General features: G+C 40.6%; 2 protein-coding genes across 5 annotated transcripts in view; both read left to right on the top strand.

The window, feature by feature from the left end:
- Nucleotides 1-823: 823 nt before the first annotated feature.
- tcp11l2 (t-complex 11, testis-specific-like 2) lies at nt 824-7,880 on the top strand. The gene is made up of 10 exons (XM_008400566.3): nt 824-964; nt 3,041-3,197; nt 3,448-3,577; nt 3,782-3,902; nt 4,000-4,223; nt 4,310-4,446; nt 4,542-4,729; nt 4,853-5,034; nt 5,116-5,288; nt 5,899-7,880. Exons 2-10 carry the CDS (start codon nt 3,053-3,055, stop codon nt 6,162-6,164), a joined length of 1,566 nt encoding a protein of 521 aa, XP_008398788.1. The 5' UTR covers nt 824-964; nt 3,041-3,052; the 3' UTR covers nt 6,165-7,880.
- A 217-nt stretch (nt 7,881-8,097) lies between these two features.
- Nucleotides 8,098-25,745, top strand: part of apaf1 (apoptotic peptidase activating factor 1) — a 39,576-nt gene continuing 21,928 nt past the window's right edge. Inside the window, exons 1-26 of one of the 4 annotated variants that reach the window (XM_081604084.1) lie at nt 8,098-8,266; nt 10,114-10,286; nt 10,378-10,567; nt 10,670-10,870; nt 10,970-11,159; nt 11,560-11,672; nt 11,783-11,914; nt 12,027-12,265; nt 12,539-12,709; nt 12,869-13,000; nt 13,091-13,204; nt 13,287-13,471; nt 13,662-13,788; nt 14,119-14,244; nt 14,359-14,499; nt 14,598-14,723; nt 14,996-15,145; nt 15,430-15,558; nt 15,889-16,014; nt 17,446-17,565; nt 17,661-17,786; nt 19,681-19,797; nt 21,145-21,270; nt 22,885-23,016; nt 23,113-23,238; nt 25,290-25,415. In XM_081604084.1, coding sequence (XP_081460210.1) covers nt 10,143-10,286; nt 10,378-10,567; nt 10,670-10,870; nt 10,970-11,159; nt 11,560-11,672; nt 11,783-11,914; nt 12,027-12,265; nt 12,539-12,709; nt 12,869-13,000; nt 13,091-13,204; nt 13,287-13,471; nt 13,662-13,788; nt 14,119-14,244; nt 14,359-14,499; nt 14,598-14,723; nt 14,996-15,145; nt 15,430-15,558; nt 15,889-16,014; nt 17,446-17,565; nt 17,661-17,786; nt 19,681-19,797; nt 21,145-21,270; nt 22,885-23,016; nt 23,113-23,238; nt 25,290-25,415 — 3,609 coding nt within the window. In that variant the 5' untranslated portion in view covers nt 8,098-8,266; nt 10,114-10,142. Of the gene's footprint in view, nt 8,267-10,113; nt 10,287-10,377; nt 10,568-10,669; nt 10,871-10,969; nt 11,160-11,559; nt 11,673-11,782; nt 11,915-12,026; nt 12,266-12,538; nt 12,710-12,868; nt 13,001-13,090; nt 13,205-13,286; nt 13,472-13,661; nt 13,789-14,118; nt 14,245-14,358; nt 14,500-14,597; nt 14,724-14,995; nt 15,146-15,429; nt 15,559-15,888; nt 16,015-17,445; nt 17,566-17,660; nt 17,787-19,680; nt 19,798-21,144; nt 21,271-22,884; nt 23,017-23,112; nt 23,239-25,289; nt 25,416-25,520; nt 25,634-25,745 lie in introns of those variants that run through there. The other 3 variants (XM_008400564.3, XM_008400562.3, XM_008400563.3) reach the window with 3 other exon arrangements.

Genomic DNA, 25,745 nt, shown 5'->3' with positions numbered 1-25,745 from the left:
TGACTTGTGTTGACCAAGTAGCTAAATTGCATAATATACATTTATTGTAAATTATATAGTAAAGTAAAAAAATAGCTTGCCCTTTAAGACATCTTTTTCATTTTTATTGGAGAAAGTTTCATGAATACAAGATTGCAGTAAAAGAAAATTGACTCAAATTAATAAAAAGAAAAAGGAAATGTTTATCTGACCATTACTCTTGTGTCAGGCATTATGGTTTAGAAGTCATTAAACTGGGTTGTTAGATTTTATCAGGGATCCTTCTTTACAATTCAGATGGCCATTTTTGCCCTAGGTCCCACTAAATAAACCTGGTTTACATGTAAATGTTACATAATAATTTGAAAACAGACAACTTAATTTTTGATAAACATCTACTTTGGGGAATGTGTCATTACTTTTAAAGAATCAACATTTATTTTTATTAGGGTTTTCAGATAAAGGAAAACATACAATGTTTGCAGGATGGATAATGGGATGCTGATATTTTAGGGGGGATGAGCTAACACACAGTTTTTAGCCTGTGACGAAAGAAATAGATAAAAAAAATTTATAAACGCACTGATACCTTTAGTGTCAAATTTGTAGAGGTCCAAAGAAAAAGCTCCACAGACTACATTATATGCTATAACGGCCTGCCATACAACCTTGGTTGTAAGGCAGACTGGGTCATACCATTTGATTAAAATCTCTACCCTCCAGAATATTAGCCTTCTTCAGCCTTTTTCTGTGTCTCCTAATTATTAATATATATTTTCGCAACCAATTGAAAGCTAAATGTGTGACTTATAATGAAAAAAACAACAATTTCTGTACTAGCATGTTTAGCTCCAGGACAGCCGTTTTGTGTGTCAGATGGTTTGAACCGTTTGTCCTCAGAGCTTGGGACCTTTAAATACCAAGTAGAGTAGAACTCGACGGTGCTTAGACACTGTCAGTCTTCTTTTCTAGAGACTTCTGTCAGGTAAATGTCTATCATTATGAAACGTACTCGATAATTTGCGATTACATCTTATTAAATCGCTTTTCTTGACGACGTTGACTTTTAACACCGAGTGTCGCTTTGTTTTAGAGCGGAAATAAAGTACACATTTCGAGTTAAAGTCGAACACACCGTCGACGCTAACAATATAATCAAACTTCAGCCGTTGTACTACCTGAACTAGCAAGCAAAGCTCGCATGCTTTGTAGAAGGCGTATATTTTTGATGTAAATAAGATTGTTGAGTTTGACAAGTCCCTTCGTGTTAATCTTGTCGACTTGCACGGAATGCCTTCAGTCTGTGCACAATATGAATATCATGAATTAAAATCGAATGGACTGTCACAAATGTACACAAGGTTCTTGTTTTGGTCGGGAGGATCACGTGTACTCATTTCTTACGCGTGTATGGATGTTTTTTTTTTTTTTTATCAATGTGGAAAACTATGCAACCAAAGGTTTTCCATGGCAGGACGAGTGGCAGGCGGCAGCAGCCAATTACAGACGTTTCTGTGTAGCTAGTCCAGCCTTCCGTTCCCAAGGCTTTGTTTACATTGTACTGCGGTAATATTTAGAGCGAAGGGTTCATTTCTTCTTCTCATTTTTTTTAAATCGAGGGCTAAAACTGCCGGAATTATTTTTATTTTAAGCTAAATCAAAACAAGTAGGGAATAAAATGCAATGTTTAGTAAATAACACGACATATTAATATTTAAAATATGCATTTTATAAATAATTTGTATGTATTTAATAGTCCGTTATTGCAGAAAATCATAAGTTAATTTTCGGCTGTCAGCTTTAGCCATTAGTCAGAAGGCGGGGCTTACACGATTAGGCATAAAGTGATTGGTCTGCAGACCAGGCTGTGCACGTTAACCAATCAAATGTCGACTTCCATAATAATTATACTTTTGACAATTAAATACTATGGTTATTTATGATTTTTAACAAATAAAGAATTTAATGACAAACAGTTACACATTTCTTTGTGTTTTTAATTCATTCTGAATATATTTAGATCAACAAATGGTTAATATTTGTTTAATGCACTAATTATAGTCTAAGTTATCACATACAAATCTGTATCTAGAAACATTCTTTAAAATGTAGTTGATATTTTTATGTTTTTCTATATATTTTTTTCTATACATTTACCCCATTTTTAAATTTTTTTCTCTTTCTTTTCTTTTTTTGTCCAACTGGGTCAGTTGTTATACATTGTTATAACAACGTGTAATTAGTGAGCACTTTATGTTTTTAAATACACCTCTCCATATAATAATTCAGCCTTTTTATGGAGTTTGGTATTGTTATGATCCAATATCTTACATGGACTCAGACTGCTTGCACAAAAAAAAAAAACAGCAGATGACACCTAATCCCTAATTCTCTCCACTCAATCCCATTAGATTATCTTTAAAAACGTGTGCTACTTTATTGGAGCCAGCTGTCAATTTTAGCTGATGATCATTTTGCAGAAATTAGTCTTGCACCCCGACCCCCTCCCTCCTCTCATCCTCACCCCTTGAGCTATCTTTAAACTGCAAGAGCGGAGCACGTAGTCATTTTTGGCTGCAGATAACTGAGGCCAGGAAGAGAAGCAGCCCTGCCTTTCCACTCCTGCATGTCTTTGCTAATATTAAAAGAATAATTCTTCCTCTTTCGAGTGATAACATTTGCAAGTGCAGAACAGCTGGTGCATGGTCGGGTGTAACGCGATCGCTTCGGTTGGGTCGCTTTGTCAACTTTTTGTTGTCCTAAAAGTACTACCTCATTCATTGTCACAGTTTAATAAGGCGTTCTGTTGAAACACCACAACTGATATCCATCTCTGTAGCCATGGTAACTAGCCTGCCAGCTGTTTTGTAGCTGGTGTTTTTGTTGCAGCCGTAGCCTTGACAACGAAAACTATCGCCCCACCCACCCTCCGACTGCGGCACACGTATCACTTCCTTCCTTCCAGTTGAAAATGATCTGTCGCTGCCTGTTGATCTGTCCCATTAAAAAAAGGGTTTGTAGTTGTGCTGAGACAAAATGTGTTTTGCTTTCCCCTTTGCAGCTGGAAGCCAGGATGCCTCTAAATAATGAGCGACCCACTTCCACTTCCAGAAGTGAGGACCAAGGAAGCGACGCGGAGTCGTCGCTGGCCAGCGACCTGGACTGCTCCCGGGACAGCTTCAACAGCGACGGCTCCAGCAAACACTGCACGCCCTCATGTGAGTTCGCAATCTGAGGTTTTGATACTTAATTGCAAATGCATGACTGTTTCCTCTGTTTCCCCCTCGATTCATTTCTTGTTCTTCTCTTCGTTTTGTCCACAAAGTTGAAAGTTTGTGTTGAAAATTTGATTTCGCGAGCGATGCGTTTGCTAACGTTTTCTTATTGCGATACTAATTGTTTCAGCGACTGACCTTTTCCTGATTGTTGTCACGCAGCTTTAATGATCCTGTGTTTTCATCCCTGCAGCGAGTCCGCCCAGAACACTTCCTCGAGACGAGGTCATGGAGGCCGGGCGATACCTTTTCAATCTCAAACTCGTACATGAGATTGTCGTTGGAGACGTTCGCGCAGAACTGAGTCAAGGATCACAGAACAGGTGCTTTACTCACTGAATCCACCCGTTTCTCGCAAGAACTGATCAACTGCATAGTTTTTCTTTAGTGTAGTACTGAAGGAGACATGAGCAGAAATAGATGGTCAGGGATTGTTTTGATAAAAATCTTCCTGTTGTGTAGGAAGGTGCACTTCATTACAGCGTATCCACTGCATCCTATAAGGTACATTGTTTATTTCTTTACAGTTTATGGAACATGGTAAGACAGAATCTCTACAAGGCCTTTTGGGACAAACTGGAGAGTGAGCTGAACGAAGACCCGCCTGAATATCAGCACGCCATTAAACTAGTAGAGGACATCAGAGAGGTTGGTACAAAACTGGACGTTAACGGTTAAAAAAAACCACAACATTTTGTCAGCATAAAATAACACCTGAACTGAATGTTTTGTCTTCTCCGGACAGATCTTACTGCTGTTCCTCAATCCAGGTGCCAATCGGATGCGGACCCAGATCATGGAGGTGCTGGACATGGACCTCATACGCCAGCAGGCTGAAAACGACGCCTTGGACATCCAGGGACTCGCATCGTACATCATCTCCACCATGGGGAAGATGTGTGCGCCAGTGAGGGACGAAGAGATCCGGAAGCTACGAGAAAGCACAGATAACACCGTTACACTACTGAAGTAAATAAAACCCTCTGGCTTTATGTGTTTCAATTAGATAAATTGTGACCAATTCATTTCAGTTTGCTTCTCCTCGTGCTCATAAGGGAGATATTCCGCGTTCTGGACCTGATGAAAGTAGATAACGTCAACAGTACAATCGAAATCCTGAGGCCTCTTCTGCAGAGGAACGGAGTTGAATACCAGAGGCAACTTTTTCAGAGCATCCTGGACGATCTACCCAGTGAGTTTAAAAAAAAAAAAAAAGGATTGATCGTTTTGAACATCCTAAAACAAACGCATCCCAAAGCTGTAACCAAAACACGGCTTGTTTGCCAGCTGCTTTAAACCGCACCACCGCCTGGATCCAGTCGGCGCTGGAGGAGCTGCTGCTGGCCAGCGTCCGTCCAGAAAAACCTGATGACGCCGGGAAAGGTCAGCCGCCACTTCCTGGTCCCATCCAAATCCTGAATGCTGCCTGCCTGCGCTTTCTCACATGGGACTTTTCCAAGACTCTGGTGCCTGAGGTAATCTGTTCCCTAATATATCTGATTATTTTACTTAGGTCTGCCTAATATTGTACAGAAAATATTAAAAACAAATTTCAATTTGATCCAAACGTCCCAATTTTTTCTTCTTATTTCTTTTAGACTTGGGTGATGGACGAATACCGTCTAGAGGAGATCCAGCGGCAGCTCCGGCAGTGGGAGACGGTGAACGAAGTGCTGCTCATTGTGCACAGCAAAATCGGGGGGCCGATCCGGGGGGCCTCCTCGCTCTCCGACCGCCTGAAAAGGATGATCAGTGTTCTGCTGGAGGGCATGCACAAACCGTCAGTCCATCTCCATTCATGCAAGCACACTAATGATCGTTTTCTTTTACGAAGAGGTTTAAATGTTTGCTCTGTTTGCAGGGACTCTAACCTGGAAGAAACACTAGAGGGCGTCAGTGCTCAGGTTTGCAGTGAGCTCAACAAGTCTCTGATCGAGAGAAGCTGCCCTGCGCTGACCCCAGATCAGCAGGCGACCCTCACAGGACAGATCTGCAGCATCAGCCAGAAGGAGAACCCCATTCGCACTCTTGTTGGTATGGAAAGTGACAACAGGAAGTTGTTTTTGTGCCTTTTTTAGTCGAAAGAGTTTTTAGGAAAAAAAAAAAAGTTTTGTTACAAAAATGTATGAATTTATGGAATGGAAAATTAAGGTAAAACTTCTTTCTATTTCTGGACTTTTTTTTTCTTAATCTGTTCTCTATAGCAGGAGTTTTTAAAGAGACATTTTACTTATTTGGAACCACACGTCTTTTATTCTTTTAGAAAAAAGACGACTTGCGCATTGTGATATATATCTATTAGAAGTTTGCCAACATACTGTTTCAATTTCCAGGTTTTAACCTAAAACTTTTGCAGAGGATGGATCGATTTTCTGATATGCTTATTTGTGGAAAAGTATGTTAGAAAAAAGCACATTTTCCAATCTTAAACCAAAAATAAATCTTAAAAAAAAAAAAAAAAACATACTACTAGTAATTTTAGTGTTCTGTTGTGGAAATTCTGTGCAACAACTCCATGGGGAAAAAAATGATAAAATCTTAATTTTTAAAAACAATCTGTATTTTAAAACATTAGTTGTTCTTAATTTTCATCCCGAGTGATTGCAGACCTAAAGGTCCGTTTGTTGTCCTGTCCTTTCTGCAGAGGATCGCGTGCAGCAGTACTTCAGGTTGCTCCTCTCTGACCCAAAGAACCAGACTAAACTTGAAGAAGTATCAGCCAGCCTGACTGCCATCAAGCCCGAGCTGGTAGCCATTGGAAAAACATTCATCTCTCTGATCAACTACAACAGGGCCGTCTATGGACCTTTCTATATGGACATCATCAGGAAGCTGCTGTTTGGCAGCAGCCCACCAACCCCAATCCCTCATCAGCAACAAGCACCAAACTGTCATGTCTCTCATGAATAACAAAGAGAGTTTTTTTTTGTTGTTTTCTGCCAGGTATAGAGAAATATGGGAATGTGAGATGAGAAGACGTTAGACCAACTGTCGATGATTTAACAGGAACTAAAAGGAAATCTTGAATACGAGATCAAAAAAATGGACAAATAGGTAAACATGCTCGCTGCACCTGGATGGTCTCCATTTGTGATATTTATCACAACATTCTTGCAGTAAAACATTTGTCCACCTCAACTCTGACCTGCCTTTCAGAACCCAAACTCAGTGTTACAGTACTCCGTTTTCTGAACGTTATCCTGACATCCTAGTTCATTTCTTTCAAGCCCTTTATGCTCAGTCCTGTGAATAAGACAGTAAAGGCAACAGCTTAGTATCTGCGACACATGAAAAGTTATAAAGCAATACAGAAGATGTGTATTTTCAGCGATGTAGCGGAGATGTTTTACAGATTCCTTCCATATACATGATGTTTATTGCTATCTAAATACAAGAAGAGTATATTTGCGTGAGTTCTGGTAAAATTGTACTGTACAGAGTAAGTGCCACATTCAGTGCTCAGATTTATCTGTCAGAACTTGGATTTCTTTGTTACTTTGGAACCAAATATGAGTTTGTGTTAGCAGCTTGGTGTTGGAGTTCTTTATCATTGGCCACAGGTTGTGTTTTCACCAGTGGAGTGATTGTATATAGTTCTTTTTTTGTCTGTACACCTAAAAATGCAAACTTCTGTGTGTTTTTCAGTATTTGTTAAATTTGTTTGAACAAGTCGAGAAAAGAAAAGGTGCTGAACTTGCAGGAGATTTTGATGTTGAAACATTTCCAGCAAACCTTAACATGCACAAAGAAGAGCAGTTTACAGGAACACGTGGGAAATTGATTTTCTCTGTTACCACAATTAATATAATAAAACTTGAATTGTTGAATCTATGAAACCAAGTGAAACAATGAATTTAAAGTACTCCAAAAAAATAAAATGTAAAGTGCAAAACAGCTTTTATACATGCAACAAATTTATTCTTGCCAAATTTATTCTTTATGTTTAAATGAAACAAAAACTGAGATGCAGTGACTAAGATGATATTTGGAGGAGCTCAGATAAGATGTTAAATCTAAAAACACTGTACCAAATCAAACATGACAGTGGCAGCAGCATTCTGTGTGTCTGTTTTTCTGCCGCTTTCATCCACTTTCATAAAGTGGATCATCATAAGCTTAATGTTTTTAATTTGTTTAGATCACAGTTTAAAATGTTTACCTCCAATCAACATCTTTTATAACATGTATTGTGTGCTTTAAGAGGACACTGATCTCACACACACTTCTAAAGCGGTTTTGATATTAATAAATTACATAAGCAATAAGCTCTTGGAAAGCCATTAACTCTGATACTGAAAATATGGCGTTGGTTAATAATAGGCCACTGACGTTTACATTCTGATAAACCTATGTTGTCATCTCTAAACGTTACCAAGCAATACCAGTTACCTTCAGGTGTTGTATGTTTCGTACAGGTGTCAATGCACCTTACAGGGTTGAACTGACTTGTTTCCTGTTATTTTTATGACAATGAATTTGAATAAAGTGGTAACGTAAATGTCAAATAAACCGCACAAAATTATAACCACACTACTTCCAAGACCAAAGTCGAAATGTATATATTTGACGTATTTGTTATAGAAGTCAAATGTAACTGTGTACCACACAATAAAACAATAAGCGACACTGCTGGACCTGTACTTTGTTCTATTAAAATAGTATTTACGTATGTCTACGTGTTACAAACTTTAAACATGTTTAAGAAAATGAGCTAAAAGACTATTTACGACAGTTATGAAATTACTTGAACGCAGCATCAGTTTGCCCAGTTACAGATTCGTTAGTTCATTGCTCACGTGGTATAAATATCTTCCTGTGATTGGTTGTCTCTAACCGGAGTAGTTGTTATTGTTGTCTGTCCCGGAAGCTTGAAACTCATTGGGCGTTGTGTTATTCATGTCGAAAGAGAAATAAAGATAGATTTTGTAGCTTGAAGGTATCTTAAAAACGCTACATAACTTTCAGGACTATCTTTCAACAGATAGCTTAATATTTATTCACAGAAGATAGTTGTGAGTACTTGATTTCTGCTACTTTCTTTGTTTCTGTTTACCTCGGAATGTGTGAACTTGTCCAGACGTATCTTTAAGTGGTCAAAGTGTATCAGATATTCTGTGGCGACATTGGCGTCATACTTAAACTGTGGCTTTTGTTTATTATTCAGTCTGATAGTTTAGTTTCTCGTTAGCGAATTCGAATTTAAGGACTTTTAAGAATAAGTTTTAAATGCTACAAGTTAGTCTTCCTAAAAAAGCCGGATATATATTTTTATATTTCAGTAACATCTGATGGCATCGTACTCTACCTTCACCTTCCTCTTTGTCTTCCGGTGTATTTGTCTCATCCTGTATGAGTTGAAACTTTGTCCACATCATTTTCTGTCCGTCTCACTGTTGTGCTATTTTTACTATTGATTAATCTGACAGTAATTTCTATTTTAATTAACTTCTATTTTAATTGTTTACTGACAATTTTCACAATTGAAACCCGGTAGCTCACAGTTTCTTATTTGTAAATTTGAAAACCATTTAGAAATTAGTTTATTTCATTAATTCAGTTCCAAAATGGAAGCCAAAGTGTAATATAGAATTGCAACACAAAGTATACATTTCAAGCATGTAGTTCATGCAAAAGTAAAATTCAGATTCACAGAATTAAAACATTTTGTAATAATAATTAAAGCAAAAACAAAAAAAATTTTTTTTTTAATGCATCAATCATGTACTTTACATTATTTGCACTCAATATCTGGTTGCTGGTACTTTTGTAATAATTATTGCATCAATTGAGTGTTGCAATGCATGTGATCTGTACACTCCTATTTCTGCTTATATCAGTGACCTTTCTGACCTTCCTTCTCTGAGTTGGGTGTCAACTGCAGGCAAATCAGCAGACTTTTGTATTATTGTGTAGGCCATAAAATTAAAAACAAAAACAACGTTGTCATTTTTATTAATCTTGTGCACAATTTCACCAATTGTTTCCTGGCTAGTATAATTTTCCCCAAAGTTTATTCATGTTTTAAAGTGCATTTAAAGCATAACTAAACTAAACTAAATAAAAGTAAAGGCAGTAGAATAATTGACATAGTTAGTGGTGCACCACTAGCTTACAACCAAAACTGGGTTAGAACAAACCCAACCGCTCAGAGATATACCCATACATGGAAGAGATCAAGTTAAAGTGAACAGAATGTAGTAAAGGACAAAAACAGATAAATCAGATAATAAATATAATGTCTAAAGGTATGTATTATTGCATTTACATAAGAGAAGAAGTTGGCTGCAGATTTTTTTTTTTTTGGTTGAGGAAGTGGTTTTAATTCCAAAATAGAACTGAAGTATTTATATGCTTTTATTATGCAACTCGTAGCACAAAGTACATACAGCAGTGTTAGTTGCATGTGGTAGTTTAAATCATTCCTTAAACCTTTTCAGCTTAAAAAGGTCCAACAAAGTTTGTGTTTGTAAACAAAAAAGGTACGATTATTCTTTGTATAATCGTACAAAATAATTTACAAAAATCCAATCTTTATTCTTGACAGCTGTGTTTGATGATAACTGTTCCTTACAAAATCATAAGTGGAGAAAATAATGAATATTTCCAGTAATTCCAAAAGATACATTTGAATTAATTATTCTTTAATTAACTCTGTACAACTTTAAGTTAACCAAATGTCTGGTCAACTTTTGATTTGAGACCAACTATAATTATGTGGGAAAGACTCTCCTCGGTGTAATTAAGTCAAGTGCAGAATCTATGTTTATGTTGGCCTGTTTTCTCATCCCTGTTTTTGAGTATTCTGCTTCAATAAATATGAATACATTTTTTTCTGTTTTTTTTGTTTTGTTTTTTTTAGCATCTGAATGGTCTGTGACCTCAGCACTGATGGCGCTGCAGGAGCGGACCCGGAGAAGTCTGCTGCGTTTGCGCCACCAGCTGGAGCAGGACATCAGGCCGCCGGACCTCATGGACCACATGATCAGCGATGGCGTGATCACAGTGAATGAGGAGGAGAAGGTCCGGATTAAGGTGAGCCGAGTCAAACGACGTTGAAAGGCAGCCAAACTACTTCTGCTCCAACCCTCCCATTTGTTTCTGTGTTTGTGGTTTCTGTCTGCAGCCCACCAGAAAAGACCAAGCTGCAGCACTGATCGACCTGCTGCTGAGGAAAGATGACTGTTCCGTCATTTCTTTCTATAACGCGCTGATGAAAGAAACGCACCACGATCTGGCCAAATCGCTGTATCAAGACTTACCAGGCGTCTCCTCCAATGGACGAAAGGGCTCCTTTGACAGCTCCGAAACTTACGGTGAGAAGTGAGAAATTGTGGAGTGGCAGAGTTTCACCCTAACATTTTCCGCATTCTGAATCCGGATGCTTTATGTCAACTCTTTTTTGTTTTCCTCAACAGTCCAAATTATGCTGAGTGAAGGTGGCGTCCCACAGAGGCCTGTGGTGTTTGTCAGCAGACCAGAGCTGCTGAATCAGGTCAGGATGAAACTTGATTTGCTCCAGAAAGATGCCGGCGGCTGGGTTACGGTGTTCGGCATGGCCGGGTCAGGCAAGTCTGTGCTCGCCGCCGAGGCTGTCAGAGACCAGAGACTCATCGAAGGTGGATAACTAAACAACTCAAAGAAAACATGAACTCTAGGTTTTGCTAAATAGGGGTTATTGTTCCTTTTTCTCACCTCTTCCCATCTCCTGCCCGCAGAGTGTTTCCCCAATGGGGTTCATTGGCTGTCCATCGGTCAGCTGGACAAATCAGACCTGCTGGTGAAGATCCAGTCGTTGTGTTTTCGACTGGAGCAGAACCTGGACTCCCAGTCGCAGCACCGGCCGCCCACCTCTCTGGATGAAGCAAAGGAGCGTCTGCGCTTCCTGATGCTGCGCAGGTATCCCAGGTAAGCCGGACGTTCCTCTGGATGTGTGGAAAAGAATATCAGATTTTTTTTTTTTCTCTCTCAAAAATCTGAAAACATGTGCCGTGCATTAAAATTCACCCTCTTTATTCTGATACCTCAAAATAAAATCCAGTGGAGCCTATTTATACTGTTTGGTTATTATGTCTCCTTTTCCTTCAAACAGCTGAAGTATGCACTACTTTGTTTCGGTTGTGTTGAAATTACAGCAAAACACATTGAATGTTAATAAATGTTCTGAATTCTTTGTAAGGTTCTGTAGTTCTGGAAAGAAAAGAAAAGAAAAGAAAAGAAGAGAAAAGAAAAGAAAAGAAAAGAAAAGAAAAGAAAATTCTAGTTTTGTTCATGTTCATATCTTTATCTTTTTTGTTTCTGTTTTTAGATCTCTACTAATCCTCGATGACATCTGGGAGAGCTCGGTGCTCAAAGTGTTTGATATTCACTGTCGAATTCTTCTGACCACCAGAAACCGAAGCCTCACTGATTCTGTTAGCGGTATGTCGCCTGCCCTGAATGCACGTCATTTTCAGGAAAAAAAAACAACAACACAGAGCAGCTCTACCCACACTATGTGAATTATCTGCTCTTGTCTTTTCATGTTTTAGGTGCCAAGTATGAGGTGGAGGTAGAAAGTGTTCTGGACGACAGGAAGGCGCTGGAGATCTTGGCCCTGTACACTAAGATGAATCAAAATGCGCTTCCTGTGGAGGCTCGCGACATCGTCAAAGAATGTAAAGGTCTGTAAACTGGAAAAAAAAACACTAAAAAGTGGCCTCTGACAGTCCAGTAAATTTGAATGGCTTTCACTCTTAAACTGTGGCTTTAATCCACACATCGTCTGCCTCTCAGGCTCTCCTCTGGTCGTGTCTCTGATCGGCGCTCTGCTCAAAGACAAACCCAACCGGTGGGATTACTACCTCCGCCAGCTGCGGCAAAAGCAGTTCAAGCGCATAAGGAAGTCTTCGTCCTACGACTACGACGCCTTAGATCAGGCCATGGCTGCGAGCATCGAGGTTTTACCAGACGAGCATCGGGAGCGCTACAAAGACCTGACTGTGTTCCAAAAGGACGTCAAGATCCCCGCTAAGGTTTTTCTACGCAACATATTCCTCTTACACTTTTCAAGTCATCGTGAACACAGAGAACAAACATCAAATACTACATCACATTTAATGCTAAACACTCAAAATTGATAGGTAATTTTCTGCAGTGACTGAATTTTATGACTTTGACAAAAATTCATAAGAGAGACTATAAGTTTCCTTTCCCTCATCTTCCAGTACTGTTCTTTACTTGCTTGATCTAGATAAAAAATAATAATAATAAATAAACATACAAGACTTGTCTTTCTTTTCTTGTAGATTCTGTGTGTTTTGTGGGATCTGGAGCCAGAGGAGGTGGAGGACATTCTCCAGGAGTTTGTCAACAAATCCCTGCTTTTTGTAGACAACAACAACAGTAGACTGAACCTGTACTACCTTCACGACCTCCAGCTGGACTTCCTGGAGGAGCAGAACCGAGATCAGATACAGGTTTGGCCCCTTTCTTTTGTATCTTAACATGCCAACTCTGAATAACTGATTAGCAGAAAACAAGCGGACACCATGTTACCTGATCTGTTATAATATATAAAACAAATACAACTGAAAAACAATGTCAGGTTTATTGACAGACATCCTGCCACATTTCAGAGTCTTCACAAGAAGTTGGTGGACCAGTACCGCCATCACTACAGAGAGTCTGTCCCCACCTTTGGAGACGAGGGTCGTCTTTATTGGATTAGATTTCTCACCTACCACATGGCCAAAGCCAGGATGTTCCAGGTGAAACTCGGCTCCGTTCCAGCATGTCCATTCAGTTAGACAAGCTCACCTTGTCTTCATCATGTCTTCTTCTGTTGTCCTTCTGGGTAGGATCTGTATTCACTCTTGTTCTCGCTGGACTGGGTCGAGATGAAGGCGAAGGTAATGGGTCCAGCGCCCCTCATCAACGACTACATGGAGTACGGACCCATTCTGGACAAAGAGGTCAGTGGAACGCGGCGAACTTAGCTGCCATCTTTGAGGCGGTTGGGAGTTTTCCTGCATGTTTTGCTCTGTTCCCAACCAGACCAGTGAAGTTTGCAGCCAGTTCCAGGAGTTTCTGTCGCTGAACGGCCACCACCTGGAGGAGCGTCCGTTCCCCGACGTCGTGCAGCTCGCGCTGTCTCAGCCGCACTCCTCCGCCGTCTACAGACAGGCTCGGGAAAAGGCGCTGGACCCGGCCAACGCTGGGACGCTCTACTTTGAGTTAATGTATGAAAACAGTTTTATTTTTAATGCAAAATCCTAGTTTTGGCTTAGTCAAGCTGGAGTGGCAACAGTTATTTTGTAGCTCTTCAATTATCTTGTACTTAACGACTTTAGGAGATTATTCATTTTAGAAAAATACTCATAATAATCTTCCATTCTGTGTTTTTGAGTGTATTTGTGTATGTCTTTACAGAAATAAGAGCAGCGTAGAAAATCTGTCCCGTTTGCTGATCCACCCTCACCTGGGCTCCATCTACTCCGCCTGCTTCTCCCACGATGGAACCAAAATCGCTTCCTGTGGAGCCAGCAAAACCCTGAAGGTATCTGGAGCAATATTGCAACCAGAAAGGCAAAGAAACATAATTGCTTATAAATATTGTCAAATAAAATAGTTATTATATCACTTTTTTTTCTTTATCTCAAGTTATATGAAGCAATGTTTTTAACTCAAAATATAGATATTTTACATTTTTTTATTACAAATCTTAAGTATTAAGTATTAAGTAAGTTTTGTACATTGAATCACTTTTTTAATTAATTGCTAACCTGATTTTAAAATTAGATGTGTTTCTGATTCAGTAATGCACCAAATAAATCTCATTTCTGTCTTATCGATTTTGATCATTAAACTCCTCTATTTCTTCTCTCAGGTATTTAAAAGTACCTCAGGTGAGAAGCTGATGGAGATCCAGGCTCATGATGAAGAGGTTCTGTGCTGCGCCTTCTCCCCTGATGACCATCTTCTAGCAACCTGCTCAAGCGACCGGAAAGTCAAGGTGAGCATTAGCTGCTAATCACAGCAGCTAATGAATAAAAGAGCAACTGAATGTGTAACTTATAGATGGAAAATGCTCCGTTTTTCTATTTAGACGTGAGATTTTATCCTGCAGGTGTGGAACATCCAGCAAGGCAAACTGCTGAGGATCTTTGAAGAGGAGCATGAAGAGCAGGTGAACCACTGCGAGTTCACCAACATGTCACAGCGCCTCCTGCTGGCCACATGCTCCAACGACAACTTCTTAAATGTCAAGGTGAGGAATAGCTCTGGTTTCCTCTACATTCCTTTTCATTTTGTTCTATTTTTTTATGTCAGTATTTGTCACATTGTGTATTATTTCTGTTTCTTTAGGTTTGGAATCTGAACAAGCCGTCGTCCCAGAACACCATGTTTGGTCACTTCGAGCCGGTGAACCACTGCTGTTTCTCCCCTGATGATGCTTATTTATCCACTTCCTCCAACGACGGCACCGTTAAGGTGGCTTTCAGTCAGATTTAGATAAATACATTCACGACTTGAGTTGTTGTTTTATTTTAAACCTAAGAGTTTGTAGGTGTGTTAACAACAAAGTTTCTCCCTGCAGAAACTTAAAATCCAGTAAAACAAAATAGAAATATTTTTAAATGAACATGTTTTAAAGCTGGACTGATTTATGGTTGCTCACGTTGTGATCATTTTACCTTAACCACCCTTAATGGATAACATGCCTGATATTATAGCTTTGTTTTTCTGTCTTTGTGTTCACACAGTTGTTCCAGGTGTCTGCAGCCAACGAGTGGAAGACGATCGACGTGAAGAGCTTCTTGTCAGAAAGCGATGATGAGGACGTTCTTGTGAAGTGCAGCACCTGGACCGCAGACGGCAAACGCATCATATGCGCCGCCAGAAATGCTGCCTTGGTGAGCATTAATGCAGGAAAGCGAGAAATTTTGAATGCAAGTCAGGATGGATGACCACTCACTGATTATTATTCGACGAAAGCCGTCAAATGTGTCGGTTAATTAGTGGAAAGCCACTTTCTGTTGTGTATAACTTTCCTGCTCTTCCTTTGCGTATGCATTCATTTTAAGTAGGAATTAGCCTAAAGTTTTCCCGGTTTTGATCTCTTTTACATCCTTTTTAAATATAACAAGCTCTAAGGACACTCAAGATGCTGATATGTTTTGAAATTCCTGTTTTTTAGGTGTTTGACGTCCAGACGTCGGACATGTTGCTGGATATCAAGACGAATCGCCTGAGCACGGTCCAATACTGTCACGCCTGTCCTGCCAGTAACCTGCTGGCACTAGCTTTCTCAAATTATGCCATTGAGGTACTATGCTAGCTACGCTAGTACTTAGTTTCCTGTAACTTCTTCTGAAAAGAGGGGAATATTTTGCAGTGTCCTCCATATTTAGTGGCACCTCTGAAGATGTATAAAAATACCTTAAAATAAATGAATTAAAGCATAATTTCATACTGAAAGATGTGAGTGCATTAGTTGCTAAGCAATCCCAATTTATACCTTTTTACGCATTTTCCCCACAAGTACCAGTCAGTGTGGAGAGCGCTGTAAATCTCTTACATTTCAAATATAGTTTAAATTGTTTAATTTCAAAGTGTGGTTAAATCTGTTATTTGTTTCTGTGTGGTTTCTTTTAAGCTGTGGGATCTTGAGGAAAAGAAGAAGCGGGCGGACTGCAGCGGCCACCTGAGCTGGGTCCAGCGGGTCCAGTTCTCTAGAGACGGCTCTCAGCTGCTGTCCTGCTCCGACGACCAGACAATCAGGGTGAGAGTTTCATCCACGTGATGCTGTTGCAGAAGTTGGATGATCCTCCAGTTGCTGGTATCTTGACAGTTTGACCAACTTGGACATACAAGATAACGAACTGCTACATTTAATGCCAGCTGGGTTTATTTTAGATTCTAGTAACAGAAAAAAAACGTTTTTAATATTGATGTGAACAGCATGTGGTGACATTTAATTCAAGTCTGTCAGATGTAATCTTGGGAAATGCGCAACTTCCAAACTGCATGGTTTGACAAAGATTGAGGTTGTGTAACGGGTCAGAACCACCTGAGAGTGGATTTGAGCCTCTTGTGGTCAGGATGACCCTGAGTAAGAGCTGCAGCTGTGAACCCACCAGTGGAGGAGGAAGAAAACAAACCTCACCAGTCACAGCTCTCTTGCTTCAAACAGCCCACGCTGCTCTGTGGTGTTGGACTAACACGTCTTCTTCTAAGGAAAGCAAAACATGTTAAAGTCTGTGTGTCTCTGCCAGACTCTGCCAGTCCTCTGCCTCCGAACGGGATGACGGATACGAGTTTGCATTTCCTTCCTTGACTGTTTGTCCTTTGACAGTTATTGCATAATAACTGATTTTATGATACAATAATAAAGTCAGTTATAGGAACCCAAAGCGTTTTACAGTACTCAGCTACTGGATAGTAGCTACAGCTCTCCTGTCCAGAGGTGAGGCTGCCATACCCTACTGCCACCGTTAGCAGTGAAAGGCGGGTGAAGAATCCGGCCCAAGGACACGAAGACGGATGGAGGCGTTGCCACCATTTCCCTTTCTAACCCTGCAAAGCCTTTGGAAAAAAAGTCTTGTATAAAATCAGGTAAAGGTACTGAAATTGCATTTGCTAGGATGGGTGATTGTGCCTGGTGGACTTAATTTTTTGACACCAGGTCACATTTAAACCATAAATAAAGAAGCACAAAATCATGACAAATGTCTGTTAAAACAAAAAACTGTTATTAGCCAGGGTTTATTTTTTAGCCGTTTTTGCTTCCTTTCTGTGTTTTTTTTGGTAGAAATACCTGCCATAAATTGGAAATTTTTGTATTTATTTTTTAAAAGTGGCTTAAAACGGCCTGAAAACTCTCCTTGATCTGGAAAACTGCAATTTCAACATGAATTAAAAGTGCATGAACCCTGATTATTGGCACTGATGGTTGAAACGGTTTGAACCTGAAATTTTCTTGTTCCGTTCCTGCAACCGGTAAGAACACGGTCCGCATTCTTTTGTTCTTTATAATCAGCTCAACTTCCACAGAAACGGACCGACTTCCTCTGACAGTTTGTACTTGTTTTTATCTTTTATCATCTGTTGAATCAATGCAGGTTGATTTAAATGTACTGGACAAATATAATGAAGCACAAATATATTTGTAGCAGAGTGGGGGTTCACATGTCTTGCTTGTCATGTGTTGCAGTTGTGGGAGACCGAGAAGGTCCACACGTCCTCGGCCGTCTGCCTGAAGAGAGATTCGGACGTTCTCTTTAATGGTGAGGAAATCATCGTGTCGGCTGCAGACAACTGCAACAGACTCCAGGTGAGTTGTTATAGGAAAGCTGGTTTCCCAGTGAAATTGAAGCCGAACTGTACAAAGACACGGTTTCATCCCCTTGTTTTGTGTTTTTATCCCAGGTGCGGGACGGCAGAACGGGATCGGTGCTGTTCCAGTCAGAGGAGCTGCCCTGCAGAATCCGCTCCACATGCATGTGCAAGAATCCGCCTGCAGTGGCTCTGGGACAAGAGAACGGAAATGTGCAGGTAAAAAACTGGAATTTCATCCTTTCTATTCAAATGAAGAATCTCTTTACATTATCTCTCCACTTTCTTCGTCCAAAAACAGAAAATGAAAATGGTAAAACTGATCATTTATGTTTGACATTAGTTGAACTGGTTAAAGCTATGCAGACCAGTATGCACTTATATGAGGGGAAAAGCAACACTTCACACACCAATTGAAGGAAAATCAACAGCAGTCAGTGTTATCGGTCTGGAAAGAGTTACTGAGTAGCTTTTGTGAATCAGAGAGAGCTACTGTAACTAAATAGATGTAAAAAATGGATAAGTTTGAAACCTTCCTGGGAGTGTCGGTTTAGCAAGAAAACAAGAAAACATCAACAGCTCATCACAAAATACCCCAGAACAACATCTACAGCAGGCCTCACTTAGCTCAGATAGGGTGAGAGTTTATAATTTTATAATTTGGGAAGGTTTGGAGTTAAAAATCGCTGAATGCAAAGGCATTTTGTCAAAAAATATCTTGATTCCCAGACAGACAAAACAAAATTTTAATGAAAAAAGAAAACTGCACTCAGGAAAAGAGAAACATTTTACCAAAAACCAAACATGGTTGTAGTGGTGTGATGGTTTGATGAAAATCCTGAAGAGTCTTTTCCTGTCCGGCTGTAAGTTCCTGACCTTGAGCTCAAGCTTTTTTCAGTTATGCAGCAGGAAAATGATTGAAGGCACGCCAGCAACTCCACCTGTCTCTGGTTCAAATAAATGCAGATTTGGAGTGGCCTAGTCAAAGCATTGACCTAAATCTTAAGCTGGTTATTCATTAAAAAAAAGAACTCACCAATGTGGATGAATGAAAACAATTAATTCAAACAGCAAAGTAAAGTCAGGCTCAAACGCTTGATGGAAGATGTTTCTGTTACTAAGTTTAGTTTTTCACAGCACTGCCTGATTTCTTGTCCTGCTCTGTTATGGCCTTTGTTTTCTGTTTTGCTTCCTGCAGATCTTCGTCGTCTTGTTGCCCCACGTTTTGTAGAGAATACTGTAGGCAGAGATTGATATGCCGGGGTTCTTTGTGTCACCTTGTTTTATTTGTTTTTCCCCCATTCGGACTTCTCCCTCTGCAAATAAAAGCGGAGTCTCCTGGGACTGCAGCGTAGCGTCCCACAGCAGAGGGCGGCGCTAATTATTTAAGAAGTCCTGGAGAAGTTTAGCATTTTAATTACTCTTCCTCTCTGGACCTTCCTGAGCCTTTTCTCCAGTCTCCTGACCCAGGAGATAATTAATGGAGCAATTAATAAAACAGCAGCACAGATGGGCTGATCTCTTGAACTTAGAGGGGTGGGAACCATTTTTTAGCCTGAAAAACAAAACAAAAAGAAAAGTGAATTTTTTTTGGACAAAACTTTAAAGTTTCATTAAGGGATTAGGACCTGCAAAAATAGATGCACGGCAATTTTTGGAATCAAGAACATACATCAAAAGATGGGTAAAAAAAAAAGACTTGAAACAATATCCCTTATTAGCAACCTCAACAATTTCCATAAAATAAAATGAAACTGAAGTACTTTTGTATTTCATGCCTTACTCTTTTCTGCTAGTCTGACTTGGAAAATCACTCAATCCTGCCTACATCTACCAGGAGAGATGCCCAGCATATTTCTGCTTCTACTCCTCTGCTGACACCAGGTGGCGCCCTGCAATAACGCCCCGCAGCCACAAATCACTGCAATGCATTACTCCCCCCGTGCACCCAGAGGAAAATTAGCAATATCTTCTCGTGACATTGTCAGATGTCAGGTTGCTCCGCTAAAGCACAAAAGTGACCGCCGTTTAGTGAAAAATGTGGGGCAGAGAACAGTCTGCCTGTGCGCCTCCGGCACACAGGAATACTCCATGTGCTTGTGTTGTGTGGCAGGTGTCAGGGCTGACAGCTAGTCGGCTGCTGAGGACGATTGGCTGCAGGATCCGTCAGCTGCTGACGTCCTGCAGGGAGGTGCTGCTGGCTGTAGCTCAGTGCACAGGCAGGGTGCAGGTATTGTACGGCGGAGACAGAATAGAAGTGACTGTTTGTTTATTTGGAATACTAATAATAGCAAAGGGGTTATTATAACCGTTGGTTCATTCTTTGATCATCCAAAGTTGCGCATTTTGGAGAGTAAATCAAATTCCCGGTAGTGTTGCACGGCACTTTTTGTTTTTGCTGAATGAAATCCAGTTCAATCAGTTGGCTTCATAAGTCAGCTAATTAGTAATGGATCTTTCAGGAAGACTGTTACCTTTAACATAAAGTCACAGCTACAACGCAACAGTTTGGATCAGATTATATTAATGTGCTAAAATGGCCCAGTCAAAGTCCAACCCTAAACCTAGTCCACTTCATGTCCACAAACACATTTCCTGGAGTCTTAAATGAGATAACATTGAGTTTCTAGATATTGGCGATAGATGTTGTCCTACAAAGTATTCACTAATGGAGCTGAATGCAAATGCAGGCCACACCTTTCAGATTTTTATTCCCATTCCCAGGAGAACACACTAAAGTTTTCGCTTTCAATTTGGCAACAATCGGAACATTTAGTTTGTGAAACCCTTTCATATTAGGTCGAGTTCCTTCTTCCACCTCAACAGAAATCATCAGCTAAGAACTTGGCAGGCATGGCCTCAGGCTCTGTCTGCTCAGACGTTTCAACACTCTCTCATCTGAGCTCTGGCTGTTCTAGAACACGCCACAATCCCAGATGCTGCAACGCTGCTCAGCTTTTCTCACAGGTGTTGTGCTACACCTGATTTTTGTTATTTTGAGCGATTGATTACTAGTTATAAAACCTAGAAGTTATGATCACGGTTGGAAAGGGAAGGAGCTGTTTGAAAATGGGTCATCGGGATGACATTCAGCAAACGTCCAGAGAGTCTGGACGGGAACCATTCTGCCGCTGAAGAGGCTTTTTTGACCATCTGATACGCTTCAAGCTGTTTAACCTTTGACCAGGCCGTCCTAAATGCTGGGTTTTTTTTCTTCTCAACCTCCATTCAAGCTCTCGTGGCCAGCTAAAGCAATGTGGATGGCATCAACTAACTCACTCGCTCTTTGGTTACCTAGCAACAGGTTGAAACTGCCTGAAAATGAAAACGTCGGCTTGAAGTTGAAGGAGAAAAGGAGTGCGAAAGTTTGGCATTATTTCAGATATTTTAAACATAAAAATCATCAATAATTATTGTCATCGACTGATATTAAAGCCTTATATTTTGATGCGTTTTTTTTAGCCGTGCCGTCCAGCCGTCCACCATAAAACCTCCTTCTCTCCTTCCTAAACACACATCCAAACCGGCGTTATTTGACTCTTAGAGCTGCTCATGTTTCCGTGTTTGCTCCGTGTAGGTGCTGGCGCTGCCCTCAGGGAAGCTTTTAGCCACTCTGCTGGGACACACCAAGACCGTGCTCCACTGCCAGTTCTGCCAGAACGGACAAACTCTCATCACCTCATCCGAGGACACCACCATCAGGGTAGGTTATGCTTCCCCCCTCCTCCTCTTTCTGGCTCTTATATTTGGTTTTGCCAACTAATTGTCTCTTCCCTCTCCCGTCCCTCACTTTTATTTCCTCTCAGTTTAATGGGACATTTGTTCTCCTTCTCTCCTAACCTGCTTCCCATTTTTCTTCCTGGATATTGATTAATTTTTCCGCCTCCATGCCGATCCCTCACCTTGACTAAAGTACCTGCAGCACTAAATCATTCATCAGCAGTGTTTGGGTCTCTGGTGTTTTTAACCTGTTTAAACTCTCCGTTGGCCTCTTCACCTCTCCATTCTTCATCCCTCCTCCTCTGTGCCTCTCAGCTCTTTATCTCCTCTTGTTCCTCTGTTGACCACTTGCAACTGCCTCTGTTTGTATATATGTGTGTGTGTATACATGAGGCTGTTCCGCTCTGTTGACCTCACCATTCATGCTCCGTTGTTTATTTTCCCCTTCGCCGTTTCTCTCTCATTCCCGCCGTCTCTCTTTTCCTCGCCATCCTTGGGTTTTGCCCGCGGACGCCGTCCACTGCAGCGCTCCGTTCAAAACACGGCGCTCTCATTTTGTATTCATCCGGCTGCCGCCTGCAGCATCGCTATTCTCAGCCCGTCCGCCGGTTATTCAGAAAATATTCAGATTCATGCCGCCTGACATGTGCTTGTGAGGAAATGGAAGCGTGTATTTAAATGGAAATGCAAACGCAAAGTGAATGTAAATGAAAGGGTTGTTGTTTGGTGATGGATTTTAACCTTCAGACCAATAAAGGAGGGGAAAAGGCAACACCGTGCAGCGGGACGTGATTGATGGTTGCCTCTATCGGCTTCCCAGTGCAGCCTCCCAGTTTCTGCTGATTTATCTGCCGGCGTCCATAATAGAGCCGATCTGGATCTGCAGGCCCAGAGTTTTCTCTCCACACATGGATTTTGTATTTACTTTCGACTTTTGGGCCTAAGATGGTAATCTAATAATCTAAGGCTAGAGTTGGAAAAATGCTTCAGTCTCCTTCATAAATATTAATTATCTGCACTCGATACGTGAGAAAGGTTTTGTTTAGAAGAGTCACAACAGTGAAAATGGTTCAGTATTAAAAAAAATATAACAAATCAGAATTATCTCCATCATTTTTACTGGTTTCTGAAGTCCAAAACAGTATGTTCAGCGAGGGTATCAATAAATATGTAAATATGATCAGATATAGTTACTGTGTGCAGTTTAGTGATGCTAATTACACTAATTATGCGATTGGTGTCCTAAAGAAGCAGATTACAAATGGGAATGTTTGTCAAAAGCAGTATTTGTGCTTTTGACAATAATACCACAAAATATCTTGATAAGCTTCAAGTTCGTATCTCTCACCTCTACTTTGAGCTAAAAAGAACCAAAAAGCAACATCAAGTACCAGAAATAAAAGCAGGCACGATAACAACCTCTTTGTGTTTATTCAGTTTTTTGATAGATATTGTGATAATCAAACACCCTGTTTTTAAAATTTAGTAATCACTTGACAAAAGTGACTAAATCTGTCCCAATCTCAGACATTTAGATCTGATCCGAGGCAGGAGGAAGCTGCTGCTGACACAACGCTCTCCTTCTTACTCCGTGTAGGTGTGGAAGTGGAAATCAGGGGAGTGTAAAGTACTTCAGGGTCACAGGGAGCAAGTCCGATGCTTCTCTCTGCTCTCCGACTCGGCAAATGACTCGAGACTGCTCTCCTGGTCCTTTGATGGAACTGTGAAGGTGAAAGTGACACGCAGGAACGCACGTTGCCACTACATTTAACAGCAGCGTAACATCCGACCATAAATAATCTGTCCTCCTTCTGCTCGCTACCAGGTGTGGGACACTGAGAGCGGAGAGAAACTGCAGGACATCAAGGCTCATCAGGGAGCCATTCTGTCCTGTCACGTCTCGCCAGACGGATGTCTCTTTGCGACCACCTCTGCTGACAAGACCACTAAGGTTCAATACCAACAAACACACACACACACACACACGAGATGAGACGTATCTATTTCTGCCCCGCGGTGACAGCGTGACCTATTGCACATCCGCATCTTTTCTCAAAGCCCTCTGTTTTCTCAAGGGGTGTTTGCATTAATGTGTTGCTTCAAGTGAAGTCCAAGGGTAAAAAAAAGAAAAGGAGGCGGGAGACTATAGCATCAGATGGCTGCAGGCCTGGTGAGTTAGCCGCAGGTTAGTCTGTCCTTCTGCGTCCAAATGCGACTCAAGGTCCTGCTAGCCAAGCAGCCCTGCGGGTTAGCCGGCCCACCACCCTCTCTGGATGCAGCGTTTGCCAGGTTGCCGTGCAGCAACACCACTCTGCCCGACTTTGGGCTGACTTTGACTTCAAAAGCTGGGAGAGATCCACTTTTCTTCAAATTTCATTTCAGTTTTGTTTATTTGTGTATAGAGTTCAATTAAAACCAACGCCATGTCACTTTACAAAGCAAACATCTCCAGTACATTTCAAATTATAGAAAGTTAAACTGCAACGCGGGGCTGAAGCAATCAGATTTATTGTGAAGAATCGATTGTTGAAATAATCGTCATCTCATTTAGTAATTGATTAGTTGCTAATTAGAATATGCAGGTTCAAAAAAGGCCATGTGCTGAAAAAAACAACACAGCCAGAGCAATAATGAAGCCAAAACTTAACAAAAAAATAACAACATTTTGCATTTAGTATAAAACAAAAATGTCTTCTGTAAATATGTTCAACCCAGATCTGGTGTAGTTTTAATCTCACCTGATTCTAATACTGTAAATAAAAAAAAACATCTGTTAAGCACCTTCTGAAATCCAGTTATTAATCTGCTAATCTATAAACAACAGATTAGCCCTACATTGTATTTGTATAATCCTTAGCATACGTTAAAGGAATGCTGTGTTATTGCATTGTAGGGAATAAAATGTTTATTTTCTGATTTCAAAATAGGAATTGAGTTGTTTATTTGCATTTCTAATGAATTTCTAATATTGCATGAAAACTCTTAAGTGGTTAAATGAAAAGTCAGCAAAATGTGTCAATTTCTTTATCCAATTACTCATCCGAATAATCAATTACTAAAATAACTGCTAGTTGCAGTAACACAACATGTTCTGCGAAAGTGGCTTATTCTCCTCATGAATCACTGTCCAGCAGTGGATTATAGCTGCTGCTTCAGGGTCTTCATCTGTTATGCAATCTTTGTTTTCAACCATTTTTATTATGGCACCAAAACCAAATCCAACACGATCCTTCCACCTTGTGTTAAATAACTCAATCAGGAGCCGCTGCTACCAAGTTTCACGTGGGAATTTGGGTTTGGTTACCCGCCAGCCTGGATTCTCACAGCAGGCGTGTGTTTTTACGGATTTGGCAGCGGTCGTAATTAAGGTGTGTGTGTGTTTACCGGGCTGGTCAGCAGCCAGCCACAGAGTCGGGACTTTTCTGGCTCGCAGAAACAAACGACAACACAACCACCGATGTCCCGGGTTTCCATCTGTCCCGAGGTCGAACCAGAAAGTGTTGCCTTTTAAAGTCTTTCAGAAGCATCACAGTGCTTTGTTGTGCTCTTTTCTCATCCTTTCCCCACTTTTTCCCAGGTTTTTTCTTGCACTTATCCCTGCCAAATGAAGTGCATAATTAGAGGTTGAGTTATTTATTATGTAACACAATGTGATGGTGAAGGAGGTAGAAAGATGACTGGCGATGGGAAAGAGATTTGAAACAAAGGAGCTGTAGCACCATAAAGCAAGTTGTGGAAGATTTATCCGGATGACGACTGTATGAGCAAACGCTGCTGTGTTTATGTGTATACAGTGCAGATGGGGCACAGTTTACCTCCTGAATCCTCTTTCTTTTGTATTTTCTTTTGCATTTTTGCGAAAGAAAAGAGTTTTAATCTCAGTTCGGGTTGTCACGAGTATGTCGAACTTTGTAACTCATTTCAGTTCTACTAAATGCATGCTTTAGGTCAAATCTGAAAGAATTATTTTCTCTGCATCATTTTGCTTTTCACCACGTTTAGTTGTGGAGCTGCGAATCCTGGCAGTGCGTCTTCACCCTGAGAGGTCACCTAGACTGCGTCCGAAGCTGCCGTTTCTCCTGGAACAGCAAACGCCTCGCTACGGGAGACGACAACGGCGAGATCAGAGTGCGTACTCTTGAAATCCAGCCATCCATTTTGCTTTAGCAGTTTGTATTGTGGTAAATTAAAGGGATTGCAGCAGGGTTTTTTTTTTTTTATCACACATTGCAGACTGAATGCAGTGACAGAGCCTCAAACCATCTAATTTCCTGCTCAGGATACAAAAAGTAATTAGAGCCGTCAACATTTATTCCCAGAAATCATCCTCTAATTACATGTCATCACTCATTTAGAGTAAGTGCTTACTAATACATCATGATTACTGCAGTGCATGCATGTGAGGAGGGATTGAGATGAAAGACAGGAGGCTGAGGCGTAAACTAGGAAGTTGAGGGA

Source organism: Poecilia reticulata, chromosome 23, assembly GCF_904066995.2.
Source record: "Poecilia reticulata chromosome 23, P_reticulata-male-v2, whole genome shotgun sequence".
Classification (NCBI taxonomy): Eukaryota; Metazoa; Chordata; class Actinopteri; order Cyprinodontiformes; family Poeciliidae; genus Poecilia; species Poecilia reticulata.
The sequence above is the reverse complement of the archived record's forward strand: the minus strand, read 5'-3'. Positions and strand labels throughout refer to the sequence as shown.